Genomic DNA, 20869 nt, shown 5'->3' on the forward strand with positions numbered 1-20869 from the left:
GGAATTCTGACTCAGAGCATCTGGGAAGTTTCAAAAGGAAGTTTGGCTTCTATTACTCTCTTGTTAAATTAATGATGAGAAAGTAATATATCATGACAATATTAGCATTGTTCCTCTTCCAAACGATGAAAAGCTTCACTGATTTACGACAGAATGCTATGCTCTCACTTATCATAGAACCATTTAAGAAAGATTTACTACTTACAGGACTTTCGGGGATCTTTCACCAAATTCTATTTTCCAATTATTCACTCTAAATCTTTGTGTAAAATCCATCCTTAGAACCCAGCTAGCTGAATGGTACAGATTCAATGACTCACTCAACTAGTAGAGCTACCTTACAAGGAAACATCCTTGGTCAGAGTGATATTGGAAATTCAAGCTCAACGACATTATTAGAAAATAACTTCAAGACACCGCGGCCCAGAGATCGGGAGGAAAGTCCTGTCCCGCACCCGGAGACACAGAGATATGTGGTGAGCCGCCCTGCACTGGGGTTCATTATTCAGCAAAGCGTGGCTCCACAGCCCAACATCAGGGTACATATAGGCTTGCGGCTGCCACCACCACTGGGAGGGACATCACCGCTTGTATCAAGGGACAACAATAAGGACCTGGTAAGATATCACCAAGATCCCTGTGGGCCTGGCTGCACCAAAGGTATCTCTACTAGGGGTGCTAATAATTATCCTGTTGCTGAGGTAACAGGGAGTTTTGCATGGGGTTGCCTCTCTCTTGTTCCTCCTACTAACAGCCACCTTTTTATGATTACCCTCTCACTAGTCATACAATTTAATATCTCCATATTCTAACATTCTACCTCATAAACATCTCAGCCAACCACCCAGGCCCCCTTCTATCATTAGAAACTGTAAACCGTTATGCAAACCTATTGACTATAAGGTAGAAGATAACCAAACCCATCATTTCTAATTATAGTGACAAAACTGTAATGTAAAAATAGAAGCTAACCAATATATGGCTGCTCGTTGGGTACCTTGAGTGCTGTAATATTGATCTCTCCCTTAAAAGTGAGGTATTGGTAACCTATAGGCATACTATAAGACAATAGGGCAGAAGCTGTAGTACCTCAAATCTATACTCAAGTGAGGAAGACTCATAGACATCATGAAAAAACAAGGGAGGAAAGTGCCCCAAACAAACCAAGACACTACAACAATAGAATCCATAGATAGTGCAGTAGGTGAAATGTCAGAGAAGGAGTTCAGAATATACATAACTAAAATGATTTGGGAATTGAAGAACGACCTAAGTGAGTAGATGCAGGCAAAAGTTGATCACTCCAACAAAGAGATAAGAGAACAAATTCAAGTTGCAGGAGATTACTTAAAGAAAGAGATAGAGATACTGAAAAAAAAAAAAAAAAACAGAAATCCTCAAAATGAAAGAAACAATAAGCTAATTTAAAAAACTCCATAATTTATAGCATCACCAACAGACTAGATCACTTGGAAGTCAGGAACTTAGACAATGAAGACAAAACATACAATTTTGAAAATAAAGTTGACCTCACAGTGAAGATAGTAAGAAAACATGAACAAAATATCCAAGAATTATGAGATACCATTAAAAGACCAAATTTAAGATTGATTGGGATAGAGGAAGTTTCCAAGATTCAAACCAAAGGAATGCACAATCTCTTCAATGAAATAATAGCAGAAAATTTCCCAAGCATGAAGAATGAACTGGAAAATCAAATACAAGAGGCCTACAGGACACCAAATGTACAAAATTACAACAGTTCTACACCAAGACACTGTTAGAGTCTGTAAACAAGTCAGGATGGCGCCTGGCATTTTGCCAGAGGGAGTGTTTTGTGAAATAACACCAGCAAGCCATTAAGTGTGGAGATTCCTTATTGGTTGACTGCTGTATCTAGTTTATGTTAATTAAGATAAGCTGTATGGAATGTATATATACCCCTCCTGTCCTACAATAAACGGCTCCCACTCCTGCTGTATCAATGTACACAAGTTGTTTGTCACCCCCCGGTTATTTTGCTGTAGCCGGACTGCGGCAAGACACATTATAATGAAAACGCCTAGCCTACAGAATAAGGATAGAATTTTAAAGCCTGTAAGAGAGAAAAATCAGATTACCTATAAGGGAAGACCAATTTGTATCTCAGCAGATTTTTCAACCCAGACTCTCAAAGCCAGGAGAGCCTGGAACAACATATACCAAGCTATGAAAGAAAATGGATGCCAACCAACAATCTTATATCCAGCAAAATTAAACTTCAAATTTAATGATGAAATAAAAATCTTCCATGATAAACAAAAGCTAAAAGAATTTACAGCAAGAAAGTCTGCACTACAGAACATTCTTGGCAAAATATTCCATGAGGAGGAAATAAAAAACAACAATGAAAATCTGCAAAGGGAAGAACTACAATAAGGGAAAAGCCAACCAAAGGAGAAACCAAGTCAAGCTAAATATAAAAAATTTTAAAAATGAGCTGTAATATGATTCATGTCTCTTAATAACTATAATATCATCTAATTTTTAAGCTTTTGTTTATTTCATATTATTTTGTTTTCCATTTCTCTTCACAAAGTTACACAAATATGTTCTTTAAAAGTTTTAGCATTTTATACATTATATTTTAACATATAATTAATTTGGTATGTGAATATACATTCCCTGTGATATGAGATGAGGTATATTTTACTCTCTTATAATTAAAAATCATTATTCAAGATTCAAGCATGAAAAAGCTTAATCAGAGTAAAAATTGTTTAATAAGGTATTTATAAAGGTAAGGGAGAGGTTGAGAGAAACTAACAAATTTTGTGAAGCACCTTTCCTTTTGTAAAATTGGAAAGGTGAGAGGTGAAATAAGAGAGAGCCATTATGAAAAACTTGTAGGAGAAGGTGACTTAACTGAAGTTATTCCCACCAAAAGCATGTAGAAAACAATTTACAGTCTAATAGAGTCTTATAGGGAGGAATAAAACTCCTTGCTCTACTCTTGTATATTTTAAGTACATCTCTTTGGTGTCCCTTTCTGATGGAACTCAACAAGAAACCACATAACAAGAGGACTTATCATGCAGCCTACAGCATATGTCTCACCAAAAGGTGAAAGATGAAGAAAGGAGCCAATATGGCAGTCATTGGTTACATGAGGCTACTGAGATTTGAAATGTGTCTAGTCTGAATTGAGGTGTGCTATGTGTTAAATACACATTAGATTCCAAAGACTTACTGGAACAAAGAAAATGAACATGAAATACTTTACTTATCTTACTAACAATTATTTTCTTTGCAAATTATGTTGGTAATCCATTGGTTTAAATGAAAATGTATTAAAATTAATTTCTCTATTTGCTTAAAAAAAGAAATAAAGGAGCACAAGCTAACATATTCTGTATCTTGACAGCAGTACTATATATCCATATATATGTTGTCATTTTTTATATTTGTGTTATCAAAATTCATATAACTATAAAACTAAACAGGATAAATTTACCATATATAAATTATATCTCAACAAACATGACTTTAAAAAGAAATCTAGTTCATGAAGTATTTTAACAGTATTGGGCACATACTAACCACCTGATAATAATGGCTGTTATTATGATTCATTAAAACAACCAGCATCAAGATGTTTCATAGTGGGGTAGAGAGGGAGAGCATGGGAGGAATAGAAAAACTCTAGATAGGGCAAAAGGGTGGCATGGGAAGGGAGGGGGCAGGGGGTTAGAACTGATGGTGGAATGTGATGGTCATCATTATCCAAAGTACATATATGAAGACACGAATGGTGTGAATATACTTGTACATAATCAGAGATATGAAAAGTTGTGCTCTATATATGTAATATGAATTGTAATACATTTTCCATTGTCATATATAACAAATAAGAATAAAAAATAAAATAAATAAATAAAAAAGAAAAGAAAGGAACTTCAAGAATAATATCATCTGCTGATTGGCTGTATTATTATTATTATTATTATTATTATTATTTGGTACTGGAGATTGAAATCAGGGGTGCTTAACCACCGTCGAGCCATTCCCTAGCCCTTTTATTGTGTTTATTTAGAGATAGGGTCTCACTGAGTTGCTTAGTGCCTCGCTCTTACCCAGGCGAGCTTTGAACTGGTGATCCTCCTGAGTCGCTGGGATTACAGGTGTGTGCCATGGTGCCCAGCTGCATTGTTCTCATTTATGAAATTATATGATTAGTAGAACCTACTGGAATCTTTTCTACTTTGGCTTGGTGTTTCTACCCAAAATAGAAAAACTTGCCTAGAAGTAATTGTAATTTTAAAAAAATTGGTGTGAGAAACACCTGCACCGCATAAAAAACAATGATGCAATTGAATTGTGGGGTATGAGGAAAGCACATTCAGACAAAATTCCATGTTTGCTATGAGATTGAAAGGGGGGGGGAGCTTGATGGATGTACTCAACTCTGCCTTTAACAAGAGGAATGCATTGACTGTACTCATTTCAACCTAGAAAAAACAACTTCCTCTTTCTGATGCCATTTTTTTCCATATCTAATATTATCTGTTTGCCACTGGTAGTCCCCTTCACCATGATTGAAGGCCACATCGAAGCAACATATATGGCAAGGAAAACACAAAGATGAATGAGTCATGATGTGTAGCCCCTCTGAAAGGCCTTTGGACATTCCGTACTCACTGAAATATGGATAGAGTATAGGTAGCCATCTGGAAACCCAGGTTTGGCATATGTCAATGTCCATCCTTCTATACCAAGATAAAGTTAAATTTCCCCAGGAGCTAATTTCACAGGAAATAAAGGATCTATCTCTTCCCTTCCAATGACTGGTGAAAAGGTAAGATATTTTTAGAACATTACATCTCAGAAGGCTCATCAGGATACAGTATTTGGGGTAAAAAATGGAATTTGAGTCTCTGACACTTATCAGTTGAATCATGAACAAATTACTTGCACTCATTAAGCTTTAGTTTCCCATCCATATAATGGGGTGGTGGTCCTCCCTTTTTAAATAATACTGCAAATATTTCATAAGTTCATACGCACACGTATAAAACCGATGGCACAAAATTGGGTTAACGTGCTTTATAGAAGAAGTAAGTGTTCAGAGCATAAGCCAAATGGGGGCCTCCAAAATGAGAAAAAAATGGGTAAAATTATTTGATTTTTCAAAAGGAAATTATTAAAGTAGATATCCTCATTAAAAAAAAAAGATTGCTTATGTTTTCTCACACTTTTAAAAAGTACGTTTGACACTTTGGTGCTGTCCTATTTTAAGTCACACATGTAGAAATGGCCCCAGCTTCTCAGTGCTTGGTTACTGGAAGGACAGTTGGCTTTCTCTTTTCTCTTCCTCTCTCCCTGGAGTCTCTCTTCCTGGGACCTCACCCAGGGGGCACTGAGCCATTTTATTAAATTGAATATGCACAGATATTTAAATACATTTATGCTGGTGTACTTGGGATCCAGATTTTGATTCATTGTGAATTTTCCCCTTAACATAATTCAAGGCCATACATATCTGTGTCTCTCCTATTTGTTTACTTTCTGTCTGTGGCTTTTAGGCTTATATTTTTCTATATTGCTTGATATATTTTCAAGTTCACAGACCCTGATGTCTGATGGAGTTTTCTGGCCTATTATTGCAGAAAACAAACCAATATCTATTCAAAAATGTAGAAAACTAACTACAAATTCACAGGTGGTAAATATTTAAAATATAATGGAACTCACAGGTTTTCCACTTTCTGACATTTTCGTTATGGAGGCAAATTGATGTACAGCAAAGCACACCAGGTAAGTGCTCATGGGAACAGACTTCTGAAAAGTTGTTCGAATCCATTGGTCATCCACTGACTCTGTTATCTATAGAATACAAAAGATAATTTTTCATTTATCAAGAGATCAATCATGTCCAAGACAAACAAATGGTGACCCCACCCCCCCAGCTCTTCTCTCTACTCAGGAGCTTGCCAAAGCTCAGAAGTAAAAATTTTTGTGGTGATGTTGAAAAGACTAAAGGAAAATTTACATTATTTTAAGTATTGTGAAAGAGTAACTGAATTATATGCCATATTGGGTTTCTCTAGGAAAAACAGAATTTGGACTATGATGTCAATTGGATGAGAGTTTATCTTTCTACACTAAACAACAATCCTCACCATAATATTTTAGGGGGTATTTTGATCTGTTAATAAAGGATAGGCTAGTGTTTAATATTGTCAGGGAGAAAGAACTTAGTAAATGTTTGCTGACTTGAGTACATGCAGGAGGGGAATCATTCTATCAAGAATAAATGAATGGTGGCTTCTCTTCTCCACTTCTAGTTGTCTACATAGAAGACCCAAGGTATGGCCTCTAAAGTCAGTGCCTTGGTTTCCATGGACAGAGAGAAGGATTCCAGTGCTTGACATACTCCTTCTCTGTCTGGGTTTTTTTTTTTCCACACCAGCTCTGCAGTCCTCCCTGTCAATCATGAATCCTAATACTTCAACAATGAATGCTTTCTCAATTCTTGGTACCATTGTTTAAATGCTTCCACTTCCTCTTATAGCTTCTATCTAAGTGGGAAGCTTTACAAAGAGATTAAATGAGGGAGGCTGAACTAGAATTGATATATGATTGACATTACGTGTATGTGCTTATATAAAAGTGCTGGGGTTCCAGTAAGGTAGTTACTCCACGATGAAAGACTAATAGTATTAGTGTTGATCTCCTAATGACCTGAAAATTTTCCCTTTTCCAGCTCTATTGTCTGGATCTAGAAGAAGGTCAAGAAATATAACTCTGTGAAATGAAAGGTAATGTGGGGAGACTGTGAGCAGAGACTGGTAAGTTTGCTTTCCCCCTCCCATACTCTTCCCTCATTCATGCCAAGACATTCTGATGATGCTGTACCCTGAACCCATCTTCTGGGTCAATGTGTCACACTTTAACTTTATTCTTTCCTCTCTCTTCTCCAACCAAAACTTAATTTCTCATGTGCCTGATACCAAAAGAAGTCAAGTTTAGAAGCTAGTTCACATGGAGGCATGGATGGCTGACGACAGTTTACATTTTAACTCTCTAATGTTTTTGTTTTGTGTTTGTCTTTTCAAGGGATATTTTATTATCAAAAGAGAAGAATTTCAGTGATGACATTTCAGGCAGTGAATCAGAAAGATCAGAGGTATAATTTCAGCCTCAGTGTCCTTCTGGTACTAAATAAATGATAATTATACCTAAAGATGAGACCTACTCTTTGACATGTCAAAGGTATAAAGTATGTTGAACTTCAACTTTGAGGTAATGATATTCTAGTTAACTACATTACCAATTATAGAGGAAAGAGTCTTATGTTAATTAATGATTACACAGGCAGAAATTAGTGTAGCCTGTTATTTATCCAACAGTTGACAAACATTTCCTGTTCTCAAAAAAAATCTACAGGCATGGTCTTTGCTGGAGTTGGCTTCTACAACCCAGTATTTAAGTAAAGATTTTTCACAGTAGTTTTTCGGTGTTTAAAAACTGGGTTTATATTCAGCTGAAAATAAAACTACTGAGTTTTATTTTAGGCCCAGAAATATTTCTAAGCCTGTAATTCCATTAGTTTGTCATGAATTCATCATTATTAGGGGATTTTGTGAGTCGAGCAAAGTCCCAGCCAATGGATGTCTACTGTTTTCTCTCCTGCACAGAAACATGGAGGTGACTTCTTTACTGGACTATGATTACTAGAACTCAAAGCAAAAGCGAGTGTTAAAATGTATTCTGAATCTTCTAAACCTACAATGAGTGCACATTTAGTTCTAGAATTTAATGGTTTCTCTTCCATGGCAAATCAGGTATTTTAGCTGATATTATACACACAGACTATCTGCATAAACAGAACATTAAGAAATACTCACCTCCATGGGCATATTTGAAAGTGCCTGATAGTCTTTGGGGTGGATGATGGATATGGTGTAAGTCGCCTTTTTGTTGGGCTCATCAAAACATGGGAAGGATTTCCTGGCATCTGTTGGTTCATGGTCAGTGGCCGCTATGCTCCTTAGAAATAAACACATAGACAGAATACATGCTGCCTCTTTTGACAGACCCTATGCTCTTATTCCTATACAAAAAAAATGATTATAACTATTAAATTTCTTAACACAAGGTTCCATCTAGGAAAATGATCAAATAACTGTCAAAGTCTGTCCTGGAATTTTTAGATTGGCAAATCCATGAAAATCCAGAGACAAACAATTTCCTGTATTTTATTTGAATATTTACACATTTTACAAATCTGTTCAGTGGGCCAAAATAAAATATAATTATGAATCATGACTCTCTCTATCCCAAACTCATTGAGCAACAAAGAGATAAACACAAAGCTAAACTCAAAGGCCTGTTTCTAACTGTCCTAGAGGTAGTGAGCAGCTGTATTCTGTCACAGAGCAGAGGAGTATCTTCCAGCATCTCCAGGTCCTATCCGAATGGCACATTCTGTCTTATTTATGTTATACCACAGACAGAAATCCAGTTTCATTTTCATGCAGAGGCAGTGCTGAGCAATTCCCCAGGTAAAGTAAACTTTGGCCTGATTTAAAACAAATCCACCTATGAGGGCCAGGGATGTAGCTCAGTGGTAGACAGGTGCTTAGCATGAGCAAGGCCATAAGTTCAATCCCCAGCAATTTTTTTTTTTAATTTTTAAAAACCCACTTTTGAAAAGATACAGCAACATTCTCTTGTGACTCTAGGCATTTGCCTGTGTTCACTAAAATGTTAATGTTTAATATTTCTAGAATTTCAAAATGAAAATATTTTTTTGCTGAAAAATCTGCTCAAAATCAATTAAATATACATTTTATACCTGTAAACATATTAAAATAAGGCAACAGTGTTGTGTATTTGCTCATTGGAAAACTAAACAAAGTAAAAAGTATAAAAGAAAGGAAAAGTAAAGCAATGTTGATTTATATTCATTAATAATTTGTAAAAGGAAAATATTTTGTTCTTCAGGATTTTCAGAAGCTAAGGAAGGCCTATCATAAAGAGTACCAATTTAAGTTATCAATCATTCATTTGTCCCACAAATAGGTGTTGTCCCTACACACACACACACACACAAACACATACACATACACATTATTCTAGGTGCTGAGGAAACAACAAAGACTTTATAGATAAGGTCCCTGATATCTTATGAAAAGATAGATACCCAAACAACTCAGTAATTTAGAAGAGCAATGAGAGTTAAACAGAAATAAACCAGGGGAGATGGCCGACAGTGACCCAGGAAAAGTGATGAGCAATTTCTGGTAGAATAATCAAAGGGGAGCTCTTGGAATGAATGATGATGTGCTGAGGTCTGGATAATCACAAAAAAACCAGATAGGTGAAGAATAAGGAAAATGTGTTCTAGCTCAGTGAACAGTGAGTGCCAAGTCCTTCTAGTAAAAAAAGAACCTGGTGCAGTTGAGGAACTGAGAGGTGGTCAGCTGAAACCCAGTGAACCAGGTAATTGGGGCAAAAGAAGAGTTCAGCACAGTCAGATGAGGAGAACAGGCCATGGGAACCCTCTGCATTTTTATTTTGGTTCAAGGATTTATTATATACACTAATTTACCTAAAAAGTAATATGCCATAGGTCAACATCCATCTAGGTAAAATTATAATATTTTTGAATTTTTTCCAAAAGCTATCTGGATCTAAAAAAAATTTCTTGTTAAAAACTTGGCCAAGAAAACTAATCTATACTAAAAATAAATAAAACCAGAAGACTGGCTATCTTTCGGAAGAGTGTTAACTGAAAAAAAGGGACTTTTTCAGATGATTGGACAACTTTGTTTTCATCATAGAGATATAGATAGCAAAGATGGGCATATTTGTCAAAGTTCCTTGAATCGTAATCATTAGATTTGTACATTTCAATGTATTTTATCTAAAATAAGTGTAAATAAATGTTGAACACGATGAAGTACATTTGTATTTTTGCAATGGTATGTGTTAGCAATTTGGAAAACATCCTTCTCCATTTCCTAAGCATGGCAAATGAAAAAAAAATTTTAAGATAATCTTTATGATAGGGCTTCCTTAGCTTCCTTAGCTTAGTAGATTCCTCACTGTTGGGTAAGGGAGTTATATATTTGTAAAGGGAACACTAAACTGCACTCTGTGGGGCTGAATTGTAATTACATGTTTCATTGTGATTTCAATGATTTTAAATACAAGTAAAAAAGGCAGATGATACAGAAATACAGACACATATATGTCCTTGCTTTATCTACTGAGCAAGACTGGAAACAATGACAGACTTGAAGTAATGAGCACAATTAGTTCCCAGATGACTTTAAAATATCATTCTCTACTGAAAGAAACCAGGGCTCCTTGGAGAAATGGCTTATTCTGGTGCTGGGTCAGGAAAATTCCAAGATGATCTTGGAATATCTAACTGTGCCAAAAAGCCAGGAAATATTCAAAGAATCATGGGAACAAGTTGAAAGGACACAAGAGCCTGCTTGACGTGAGCACCACTGGACAAACTTGGGAGAATTGGAACATCAAAATAAATAAGGGAATTCATGAATCCATGAATCCTTATTCTGATTTTCAAAACAAATAAATAATTAGGGAGGAAGGAAAGCTCTTTCTTAGTTTGCAAACTCATAATTTTAGTAGGAATAAGGGTCTTACAAAATCGTCAGTGGTAAATTTCATCTCACTCCAGTCAGAATGGCAGTCATCAAGAATACAAATAATAATAAAATGCTGGTAAGGAGGCAGAGAAAAAGGAACACTTTTATACTATTTTGGGGTCATAAAAATAGTACAACCATATGGAAATCAGCATGGGAGTTCTTCAAAAGACTAGGCATGGAACCACAGTATGACACAGCTATAGTATTCCTTGGTATTTACCCTGAAGAAGTAAAGTCATCATACTATAGTGACATGTGCATGTCCATGTTTACAACAGCACAATTCATAAGACCCAAACTACAGAACCATTCTAGGTGTTCATCAATGGATGAATGAATAAAGTAAATGTACACAATGGAGTTTTATTCAGCCATAAAGAAAAATGAAATTATGTGATTATGTAATTTGTAAGAAAATGGATGGAACTTGAGACCATTATGTTAAGTAAAAGAAGCCAAACTCATAAGGTCAAAGATTATATGGTTTCTCTTATATGTGGAAACTGGAGAGGAAAAAGGAAAAAAAGAAGTGATGTTGTGGAAGGTGTTTTGAAAATCAAAGGGAGATCAGTAAAGGAAAGTGACCCCAGGGAGGGAGGGGATGCAGGGAATACTGGGGAATGATATTGGCCAAATTATATTGTCATGTTGTGTGCACGTACATATATGTAACAACAAATTCCACCATTATATACAACTATAATGCACCAGTAAAAAAAAAAAAAAAAACATGGAAAGAGAAGAAAATAAAATCATCAGTGGATGTTCAAACAAGTGGGTAAAAGTTTGATGAGGGATATTTGCATAGTTTCAAAGAATCTTCAGAAAAATTCTTATCAAGGAGGAACTGTCACTTTACAACAGACTCCAGTCAGAATGGCAGTCATCACTGTTGGATTCCATCTTGAGCAAGTGATTAAAGGTAGCATCACAAATAATAGTACAATCAACAGTCTCCTGATGCGATTTCCTGAAGGAATACAGTGATATTCCTGATGTGTTTAACTCGAATTTTTAAATCCTAAGAGTCAGACGATCTAAAATTAAGTGATATTCTCCAAACAACGCCTATGCTCTTCAAAAATATTGACACTGAGAAAGATAAAGAAGGACTAAGGGACTGTCCTGATTTCCAGGAGTACAAACAGGCATGATGCTAAATGCAATGCATGAGTCAAGGCTGCATTCTGGACCAGAAAAAAAATCAATTGGAACATAACTGGGTGGAAATTTGATTATGGACCATGGATTAGATAATTGTATTGTATCAATGTTAAATTTCCTGATTTTGATAACTGTACTGTGATAATGTTAGAGGATGCCACTGTACTTAAGAAATATACAGATATTAAAAGAGAAAGGGAGAGAGCTCTCACTGTATTCTCCAAAGGGCGAGCAGGTGGACAGAGAGAAAGGGAGGGAGGGAACAGAGGAGGGAAAGTGGGGAAGGAAAAAGAGGGAGATGAAAGGAGAGAGAGAGAAAAGAAAAGGGACAAGATGTAAATGATTGCTGAATCTGAGTTAAATTATTTATTCTGCAGTAGAATAATTATTGATGAGTTGTGTGGTGTTAACAGTTTGGTAAACTGAAGTTCCTAACATCTTATAGATCATATTGAGTGCAAATGCATCAGAATAAAAACTTGCACACTTTCCCAGAGTGTTAAGTTGTATACAGTGATCCACCAAGCTCCAACCCTATGATAAGTCAGTTGCTTTTTTCTTCTGAATTCTGGAATCTGATTTTTTTTTTCCAGAAGCAGAGGAAAAGGAAAAGTCACTCCCTGTAAAAATGCTTCAGCTTAATCAATAAGTGAGCTAACTAATTTGGGAAAGGGTGGGGGACTTCATGTGGCAGGGAAAGTGAGGAGGGAGTGGATCATTTTCCAAATAATAGCCATTGTGCAGGTTTCCAAATACTCTATTTTGCCCTTGGGTAGATGCTAGATAAACTCCTAAGGACCTAAGAGAGAGAAGGCTTCTCAGTCCTTTAGTGTTCTCTCTTTAAAGGAGGTTCTGCTTGATAATAGGCAAAACCTGCCTTCTGAAATCAGAGTACTCCTGAGCTTGCACATGGACCTGGGGCAGATCTGGCTTGGTTTGTCTTGGTGGTCTTCCCAGCAAATCACAACAAGTCCAACTCCTTCACAGTGACCTGGATTTACATCAGAGCAGGCAAAGTGACATTCATCAACCAGCAGGGCCACAAAATGGGTATTTTTTTTTCTTTGTTAAAGTGCAGGATCATGTGATTTTAGGGTAAAGCTCTCTTCTAAAACTAAAAATTCTTAAATTCTAATCTTACTTTGATCCCTTAAGTGTGATTCTTAAGCAAGTCACAAAACCTTCCAACTCTTAGTGTCCTCAAACTGTAAAACCTAGTCACCAGAGCATGTCTAGCCTCTTCACAAGGTTAGGGGGACATAGGAGGGGGAAGATCATAGGTAGTAATATATTTGAAACTCCCTTGAAATTTACATGATAGGTTTAGGACACGCCTCATTGTATTTCCTATAAATCTAGAAAGCTAACTATGCTTTCTGATATAGCACTTTACATAATCTAAAGTATTTATAATTTATTCATTTGACTAGAATATATATTAGAACAAAATAACTTTATGTGTAAATACTATAGGTGATAAACCATTTTTTAAAATGGCAATCACTTATTTTTCTCATGGATGACTGAATAACCTAAAAGCCTCTATTAATATAGTCAAATTCAATAAACATGACTAAATTTTTAAAAATATTATGCAAACTTGAAGGCAAGGTATATGAGATAGCAATGTAAAGCAACTGTAGATCACAACTTCTCTGGGGAGGTTTGATTCAGTGATTCAAATTTCTTCTTTTAAAAATCTAATGAACTATTTTACAAATTAATGGAAAAGTCTGACTAATAGCACAACACATTTGGAAGTGACTCTTGGGTATGTCCTGAATAGCTATCATGCCAGTCCAATGTGCTGCTGTGAAACCCTTCTCCATAAGGGCCTCTCTGTGTCACATTAAGTCAATTGCTAGACCTAGCATGTTAAAAAGAAATTCCTTGTAACTTATTAATTCATCCACAGGAAGAACATCCTTCTGACTTTTCAAAGCACATTAGATCAAGGTAACTCTGGAGAAAGCTGAGGAATAGATCCAAGTCACAGCCTAATTCACTCTGAATCAACTTTAAAAAACAAACCAAAAAAAAACTACCTGATCATCTCATAAATCACTTTTTATGAGGAAAAAAACCCACTTTTTCCAGTGAACACTCTCAGGCTATGTTCAGCAAGTTAATAACTTGAACCAGCAAAATAACTACCAAATCCAGATGAAATCCTTAAGCAAAGGGCTTCTGATGCCAAATGTCTATGCAGACTAAGTAAAGGGTTCCAGAATTGTGTAGGAAACCTCATCAGTCAGTGCAGGATGGCTCATATAGATTTCAGACTTTAGTGTAGCTTTATGGTGATCTGAATAAACCAGTTAATAATTTAATTTCCAATTGCTTGTTTTTTTTATTGCTTGACCTTGGATATTCAAGGTCAAGTAAAAATCTTTTTCTGTTATTTCCTCACTTCCAAAAGGAAATTATGAAACCTCTTTAAACAAGTAAACAAAACCTCTCCCCAAGTCTAATTCTTTACTGATAATGGGCAGACTGATAGCATGACATCAGTCTAAGAATATAAGAATAAGCTGAGTACAGTGAAAATTTTAAGATCGAAACTACACATGCTTGAGTATACACCTCTGTGCATGAGAATATACCACCTGCCCCACACACTTGACTGTGAGCATCTCACTGATGCTTCCACTCGGAGCCTAAATCTCATTACAAACTTCAGATATATTTATTCAAGTGCTCACTAGTCGTATCTTCTCAGATGTCTGACAGGTCTCCAGCAGGCCTAACACTGAAGTTGGCTTTCCTTCCTAAACCAGTTCTTTTTTCTTCCATTTGCAATATCAACTAAAGACAAGAGCCATCACTCAGATCACATACCTCGGGCATCTGAGACCCATAACATTAGCCCTTCTCCACAGTCAGTTGATCTGGGAATCTTGACTATCTTCCCTCTACTTTCTCCATTGTATCCTCTTCTCTCTATCCTAAAACCAATATCTGATTGATGCTCATCTCTTTTCAGTACTTCCCAAATACTTAGATGTTGATTTATCTCTTTCCTTCTCCATCTACATCCAAAGAGTCACCAGTTAATTCCTCCTTCACAGTTTCTGTCATAGCCAGCCTTCTTTTTCTTCCCTGCGTGTTTCCCAGAGTTATCTCTAGCTAGCTTCTTCCAATGAGAGACCACAAACTAATGTTCTTACCACCGTTATGAGTTTCTGACTTGGCATCCACCTGCTTTTATCTTCTCATCTCCTTCTGCCTATTAAAATCCCATTTATCAAAACTCAGTTGAAATCCTCCCAATGTTATGAAGGACACCTTGAAAAACCCAAATTAGAAATGACCTGTTCCTCTTTTAAATTCTTCTTGTACTTACTGTCAATTCTAATGATTCTCAGTCACAAAAGTATAAAGATTGCATTCCAAAGTCAAACAAAGATTTGACAAACTGCTCTTCCATTCCATAGAAGGGGAGAAAAGGAGCCAAGGCTAATTTTCCACCCTAAGTGAGAAAATTTCACCAGTGAAAGTGGAACTCATTAATGGGAAATGGGCTGCAGCTTTGTCAATTTCAATTTCAACGTCTTGGCATATGTAGGGGAACACCAGTCACATGGGGACCTGAATGAAAACGTTCCCATGTAGTCATTCAATAACATTTGAGCGTTCGCTGTGTACTAGGTGGGAAACAGGAGAACCACTGTCTCTTCTCAGGAACTCCACTGGAGATTCCACACAGTGTGGGAACTGTGTACTATGGCAGTCTGTCAAAGATTCATAACGGATATTATCAAATAAAAGTTTCCAAAAAGTCCCACGATTAAAAAACAAACCAAATTATGTATGCAATATTATTTCTTTGGTTGATTTGGCCACAGAATCCCTCCCTTGATTCTTTTCTGGCAATATCTACTAAGATTCCTTACAACCAGAATGCTATAGAATAAACCTTGGGAAATTCTGTGCAAGGGTAATTCAAATACTGAGAAAGAAATGCTGAGCGTTTGGGGGAAGAAAATACATACTTTGGAGATTTAAGTAGAGGGAAACTTTTTGGGAAGAAGACAACAGGAAACCCTATATAACACAGTGAGTACAAGTGGAGGGGAAGAATGTAGGGAGGAAAACATTCCAAAGGTTACAGTTAAGTGGTATTTCTTAGACTCTTAAGTAACAGTCTAGAGAGTAGGAAGAGGTGGGTAAGAAAGGAAAAATGATGCAACGTTTCTCAGCCTCTCTGTTACTATTAAGATAATGTGGATATTATTATTATTATTAAGGAATTCTACAGTGGCTCCACTTATTTTTTTCCACCTCTCAATCTTGAGAAAAAGAATCATGGATTGTTGTCTCATCTCCTCTTTGTGAAATTCAGGTCCTGGTTCTGTTTGCAGAACTCAAGTAATTTTGGTTACTACTGAGTGCAATCATGCTTAGAATGCATTGAGACTGTCACAGATTGATATCCCAAACTGATACTCAACCCCAGAATTAAATTTTATGTTAAGGTAGAAAGGTCAGGAAATAGAATTTGAAAATGAAATTGATATGTCAAAGGGATATCTGTACTTCTACATTAATTGAAGCATTAGTCACAATAGCCAAAACATGGAATCAACCTGAGTATCCATCAACTGATGAATGGCAAAGAAAACATGATATACATACATAACAGAATACTATTCACCCGCAAAAGGATGAAATCCTGTCATTTGAGGCAACGTGATTGAAACTGAGGACATTATGTGAAGTGACAGGCACAGAAAGTCAAATTCAGGAGGATCTCACTCATATGTGGAATCTAAAAAACTTCTCCTAGACGTTGAGGGTAGAATGGTAGTTACCAGAGGCTGTGATGGTAGTTGAGAGAGCTGGGATGCAAAAAAGCTGGTCATGGTACTAAGCTACAGTTATACAGGAGCAAGACGTTCCAGGACACTATTGCCCAATATGGTAACTATAGATTATGTATAATACAGTTCATAAAAGCTGGATGAAAGGATTTTGAATGTTTTCACCACTATAAAATGATAAATGGTTGAAGAGACAGATTGCTCACCCTTATGGGAACATTACACAATGAATATATGTATCAAAAACACACCATAAACATGTCCAATTTTTATGTATTGAATAAATAAATAAAATATACTTTGACTGCATACTTAAAATGAAACAGTATGGTAATATTTAAAATTGTATGAACATCACATAAGACAAAGCTCACTGAAGAGTATGACAGAATGGTGCTTCCCTGTGACCTTACCTTGGCAACCCTTATATGGACTCAGGGGATGAGAACCACTAGGGACTAACTACATTGTCAAGATGTTACTCACAGGCTTGAAAAAAACAAAACAAGCAAAACAAAACATAAATGCACTTTTCTCAAGTGCCTGAAATATTTCATCATAAGAAAAACAAAAAAGTATTCCATTTAGCCTAAATGAGATTATTGAGTAGATGCCAGAATACCTCCAGAGCTGTGTGTGCAATACGGAACTGGCAGCATCTGTGTAATGTGAGAGTTTCAACTGCAACTGCTACTAATGAAAACAGGCAAACTCAGGAGACCAAGCCTCCTCGAGAATCTAGCCAAGCCCTGTCCTTCCTCATCTAGGATTTGCCAACCAAAAACTAAGTCAGCTGAGTTTCAGAGTGAGCAGCTCTCGAGTATATCTACTTTGGTAAAATTAACTGGTACAGAAAAATAACACAAAGAGCCAGAGTGAAAATCACATTTGAGTATAAAATGCTTTTTTAAACTTATAAATGATGTGACAGAAATTTATTAATGGAAACTTGTTCCATATTTTGAACCTTTCTTATATGAAATTCTATCTTATTTATTCTATAAATATTTTGATGGCTTCCCTCAGATAAAATTTCTATTATCTTCACAACTTTTTAAACTAAAAAGCAGTTTAAAAAGTTTAGTGATAATGATTTAAAAGTTTTGGCTTCTTTTTACTTTACACTAATGAAGTTTTACAATCTCTTTAAAGTGGATATTCTTCAGAATATTAAGCCTTTTCCTCTATGAAATTGGCAAACAATTAAAAAACCATCATATTGTTGGTGAGGTTCATAGAAAAAGACCTGTTCACATATCACTGAGGCGAATGTAATTTGGGACATAATTTTGGTAGATTTCCTAGGAATTTTTAATAGAAATATTAGAAAATGTTTATATATAATTTACTAACTGTTCATTGTGTTAAATAGGAGCAGCTTACACACATTTAGTAGAAAAGTTGAAAAATTACATTAGTATTATCCAATGGCCTATCAAATATTCCATTTGTGGATGAATACAAATGACATATTAAAGTATTGATGATATAGTGAAAAATCATGTTACACAATACCACCATGCAATACAATAACATCATGTTTATCTGTGTGCAGAAAAAAGACTCAGAGTATCTGGCTAAAGGCTAACAATGGCTATACTTGGGTGATTTACTTAGGTATACTTGGGTGATTTACGGGGAATGTTTATTTTTTTCTTATAATTTTCTATGTTTTACAAGTTCTCTGTAATGAATTTGTATTATTTATTTAATGAATAAACTAAGTATTACAAGTTTCTTGACATATTTGTACCCTTTGGCCTACTACTACTTTTATTTTTAGGATAATATCCTAACCTAAGGAAATAAACAGATATATACATAAAAATATATGTATACCTACGCCCTTTTCTAACTTTTTTGAAATAATAAAGTACCAGAAGCAACTCAAATACCCAACATCAGGGAATTAGGGGAAAGTTTCTGTTCCTTCATACAACAGGATATTACACAATCTTTAAAATCTAATTCCTGTAAATATTTAAGAATGAGAAGCCCGGCCGGTAGTGCACGTACAGACGTAGTGTACATCCCAGCCTCTGGGGAGGCTAAGGCAAGAGGATCTCAAGTTCAAAGCCAGCCTCAGCAACTTAGCAAGACCTTGTCTCAAAATTAAAAAAAAAAAATAAATAAAAAGGGCTGGGGAAATGGCTCAGTGGTTAAGTACCTCTGGGTTCAATCCCTGGTACCAAAAATAAATAAATAAATAAATAAATAAATAAATAAATATAAAAGTACAATTCTGGCCATAGGACACAAGAAAGACATGATCCTTCTTTCCTTCCTTTCTAGATGAAGATATAAAAAACAATTCTGTGGATCTCATGCAGTTTTTCAATGTCTCTCTTTGATATAATGGACAGAATAATCATTGACATTTACTGATTGCTCACTTAGATACATGAAGGATGGGGAATAGCATCAGGTTGTAGTGTAACATCACTTTAAAAGCTTAGTATAAAATCACTGCCCAATGGCCCAAGAATATCACTAGTGAAATTCACTGAACTCCTAAACTTTAAAATCTGAAAGTAGTTTGTGTAAATATAAAGGATGGGATGCAGTATATCATGATTCCTCCTGGTTGAATGAAGGACTCACTGTTACTGCTTTTCTCCCCCTCCAGGCATTTCATTCACTACAATTAAATTTTATGATAGGTTTTTAAAATACGGCAGGGCAAGAATTTTTGCTTCTCAGAGTTAACAGGGAGAACTGGAAAATTAAAACCGACGACGACGGCAGATAAAGATCAGACCAATAAAATAATTAAAACGTAGAATGCGAAAAAAGAGAAGAACTAGAAAGGAGATCTGTGGGCTCAGGGGAAGTAAAGCGAAACTTAATATTTACTTGACTTGCCCGTTCTCCACGTAGGTGGTTCTGTAAAACCCCACCAGGGAGCCGTTCAGCCAGCCAGCGAACTCCATGGTCAGGAGGTAGGGACCTTTGTCACCGACGGGGGCCAGCTCTTCTTCGGCCTCCACCACCACATACTCTTGCTTTTTATACTCGAAGCACCTCCTGAGCTTCACCTGCTCCCCCGAGGGCTTCTTGAGCTCGGGGAGCCGGGTGATCCAGGTGTCCCGCAGGTGCAGCCACAGGTAATGCGTGGGTGCGCTCACGTTGATGGAGATGGTCACTCTGCCGGTGTACGTGTCCTGCTCCATCATGGGCTTCACCTCCAGGTCGTAGTGTACGGGGTTGACGGTGTCCGGCAGTCTGAAATGTTTCCAATCTCCACTGTCATCTTCACTGGCAGGACAGGCGCTGGGGTCCTGGGGAGGGACGTCTGAAGGTCTGGCCGTGGGAGGAAGGGCTGAAGGGCTAGTCCCGGGAGGAAGGTGGGATGGCGCCGGAGCTGTGCCGTCGGTGGAGTCACACGATCGGGTCAAGCCCACGGAAAGTCCTACTATTAACCCCACACCCACCACCACCGCACAGATAATAGCCACATGTTTGGTTTGAATGCAGTATCTCTTAGAGCCCTCTTCCTCTGCAAAGTTCATTTTTTTGTTTCCGAAGTCAAACGTTACACATAAGAGGGATGTTAAATTTAACTAACGTCAGCTGACTTCCTTCTTAAATTGGAGAGAGTCCCCTGGTTTGGCAGCCTGTTTTCACTTTCACCACACCTCTTCCTCCGGCTTTCTTGCTTTCTTGCGTCTTTTCCACTCCCTTCAAGTTCCCACCAGCCGCTCAGCTCAAGGGTGAGGGCGGAAACGAGGGGGGTGGGATGGGGACTCGAGAAGAGGAGCTGAATCCCAGACAGGGAATGACAGGAACATGGCCCCAGTTCCCCTTATAAATACCGCATCCCCACCCCTACCCCTCCCACACTGGAGCAAGTTAAACATAAAACAGGACCTGGCTTATCAGCCAAAGGAGAATGATATATTTTTTTCCCCCAAAGCTCTGTCAGCAGCTTTCAAGAGAGAAAGCCTCTGGGTAAGAGGTGTGCTTAGAGAGAAAAACTCAACCTTTGCCACTAGGTCTTCTTCCTGTTGTGTTCACATTCTCTCTCTTAATTGAAGGGCTTCTTGAATTTCACTATTTTATCAGGTCGCTTGCCAAAGAAACTGTTTCCATTCTTTTTCTTCCTATTATATAAACATTCAAATTCTGCCCTCTGGACAATCCTTAGAGTTGGGTGCTTGGAGTTAATTCATAAATCCAAGGACCACTTCTCCAAGCTGCAAGGCAAACCTATTGCATCTGGAT

The 20869-nt window shown here is 36.8% G+C and overlaps 1 protein-coding gene across 1 annotated transcript in view; it reads right to left on the minus strand.

Annotated features, from left to right (window-relative positions):
• Window positions 1-20398, minus strand: part of Enpep (glutamyl aminopeptidase) — an 82360-nt gene extending 61962 nt beyond the window's left edge. The window contains exons 1-3 of the mRNA XM_027935472.2: window positions 19502-20398; window positions 7887-8028; window positions 5731-5862 (exon numbers count right to left, since the gene is read on the minus strand). Of these exons, the coding sequence (XP_027791273.2) occupies window positions 5731-5862; window positions 7887-8028; window positions 19502-20157 (930 nt within the window). The 5' untranslated portion in view covers window positions 20158-20398. The remainder of the gene's footprint in view (window positions 1-5730; window positions 5863-7886; window positions 8029-19501) is intronic.
• Between the last annotated feature and the right edge of the window lie 471 nt (window positions 20399-20869).

This window comes from Marmota flaviventris, chromosome 7, assembly GCF_047511675.1.
Source record: "Marmota flaviventris isolate mMarFla1 chromosome 7, mMarFla1.hap1, whole genome shotgun sequence".
Taxonomy (NCBI): Eukaryota; Metazoa; Chordata; class Mammalia; order Rodentia; family Sciuridae; genus Marmota; species Marmota flaviventris.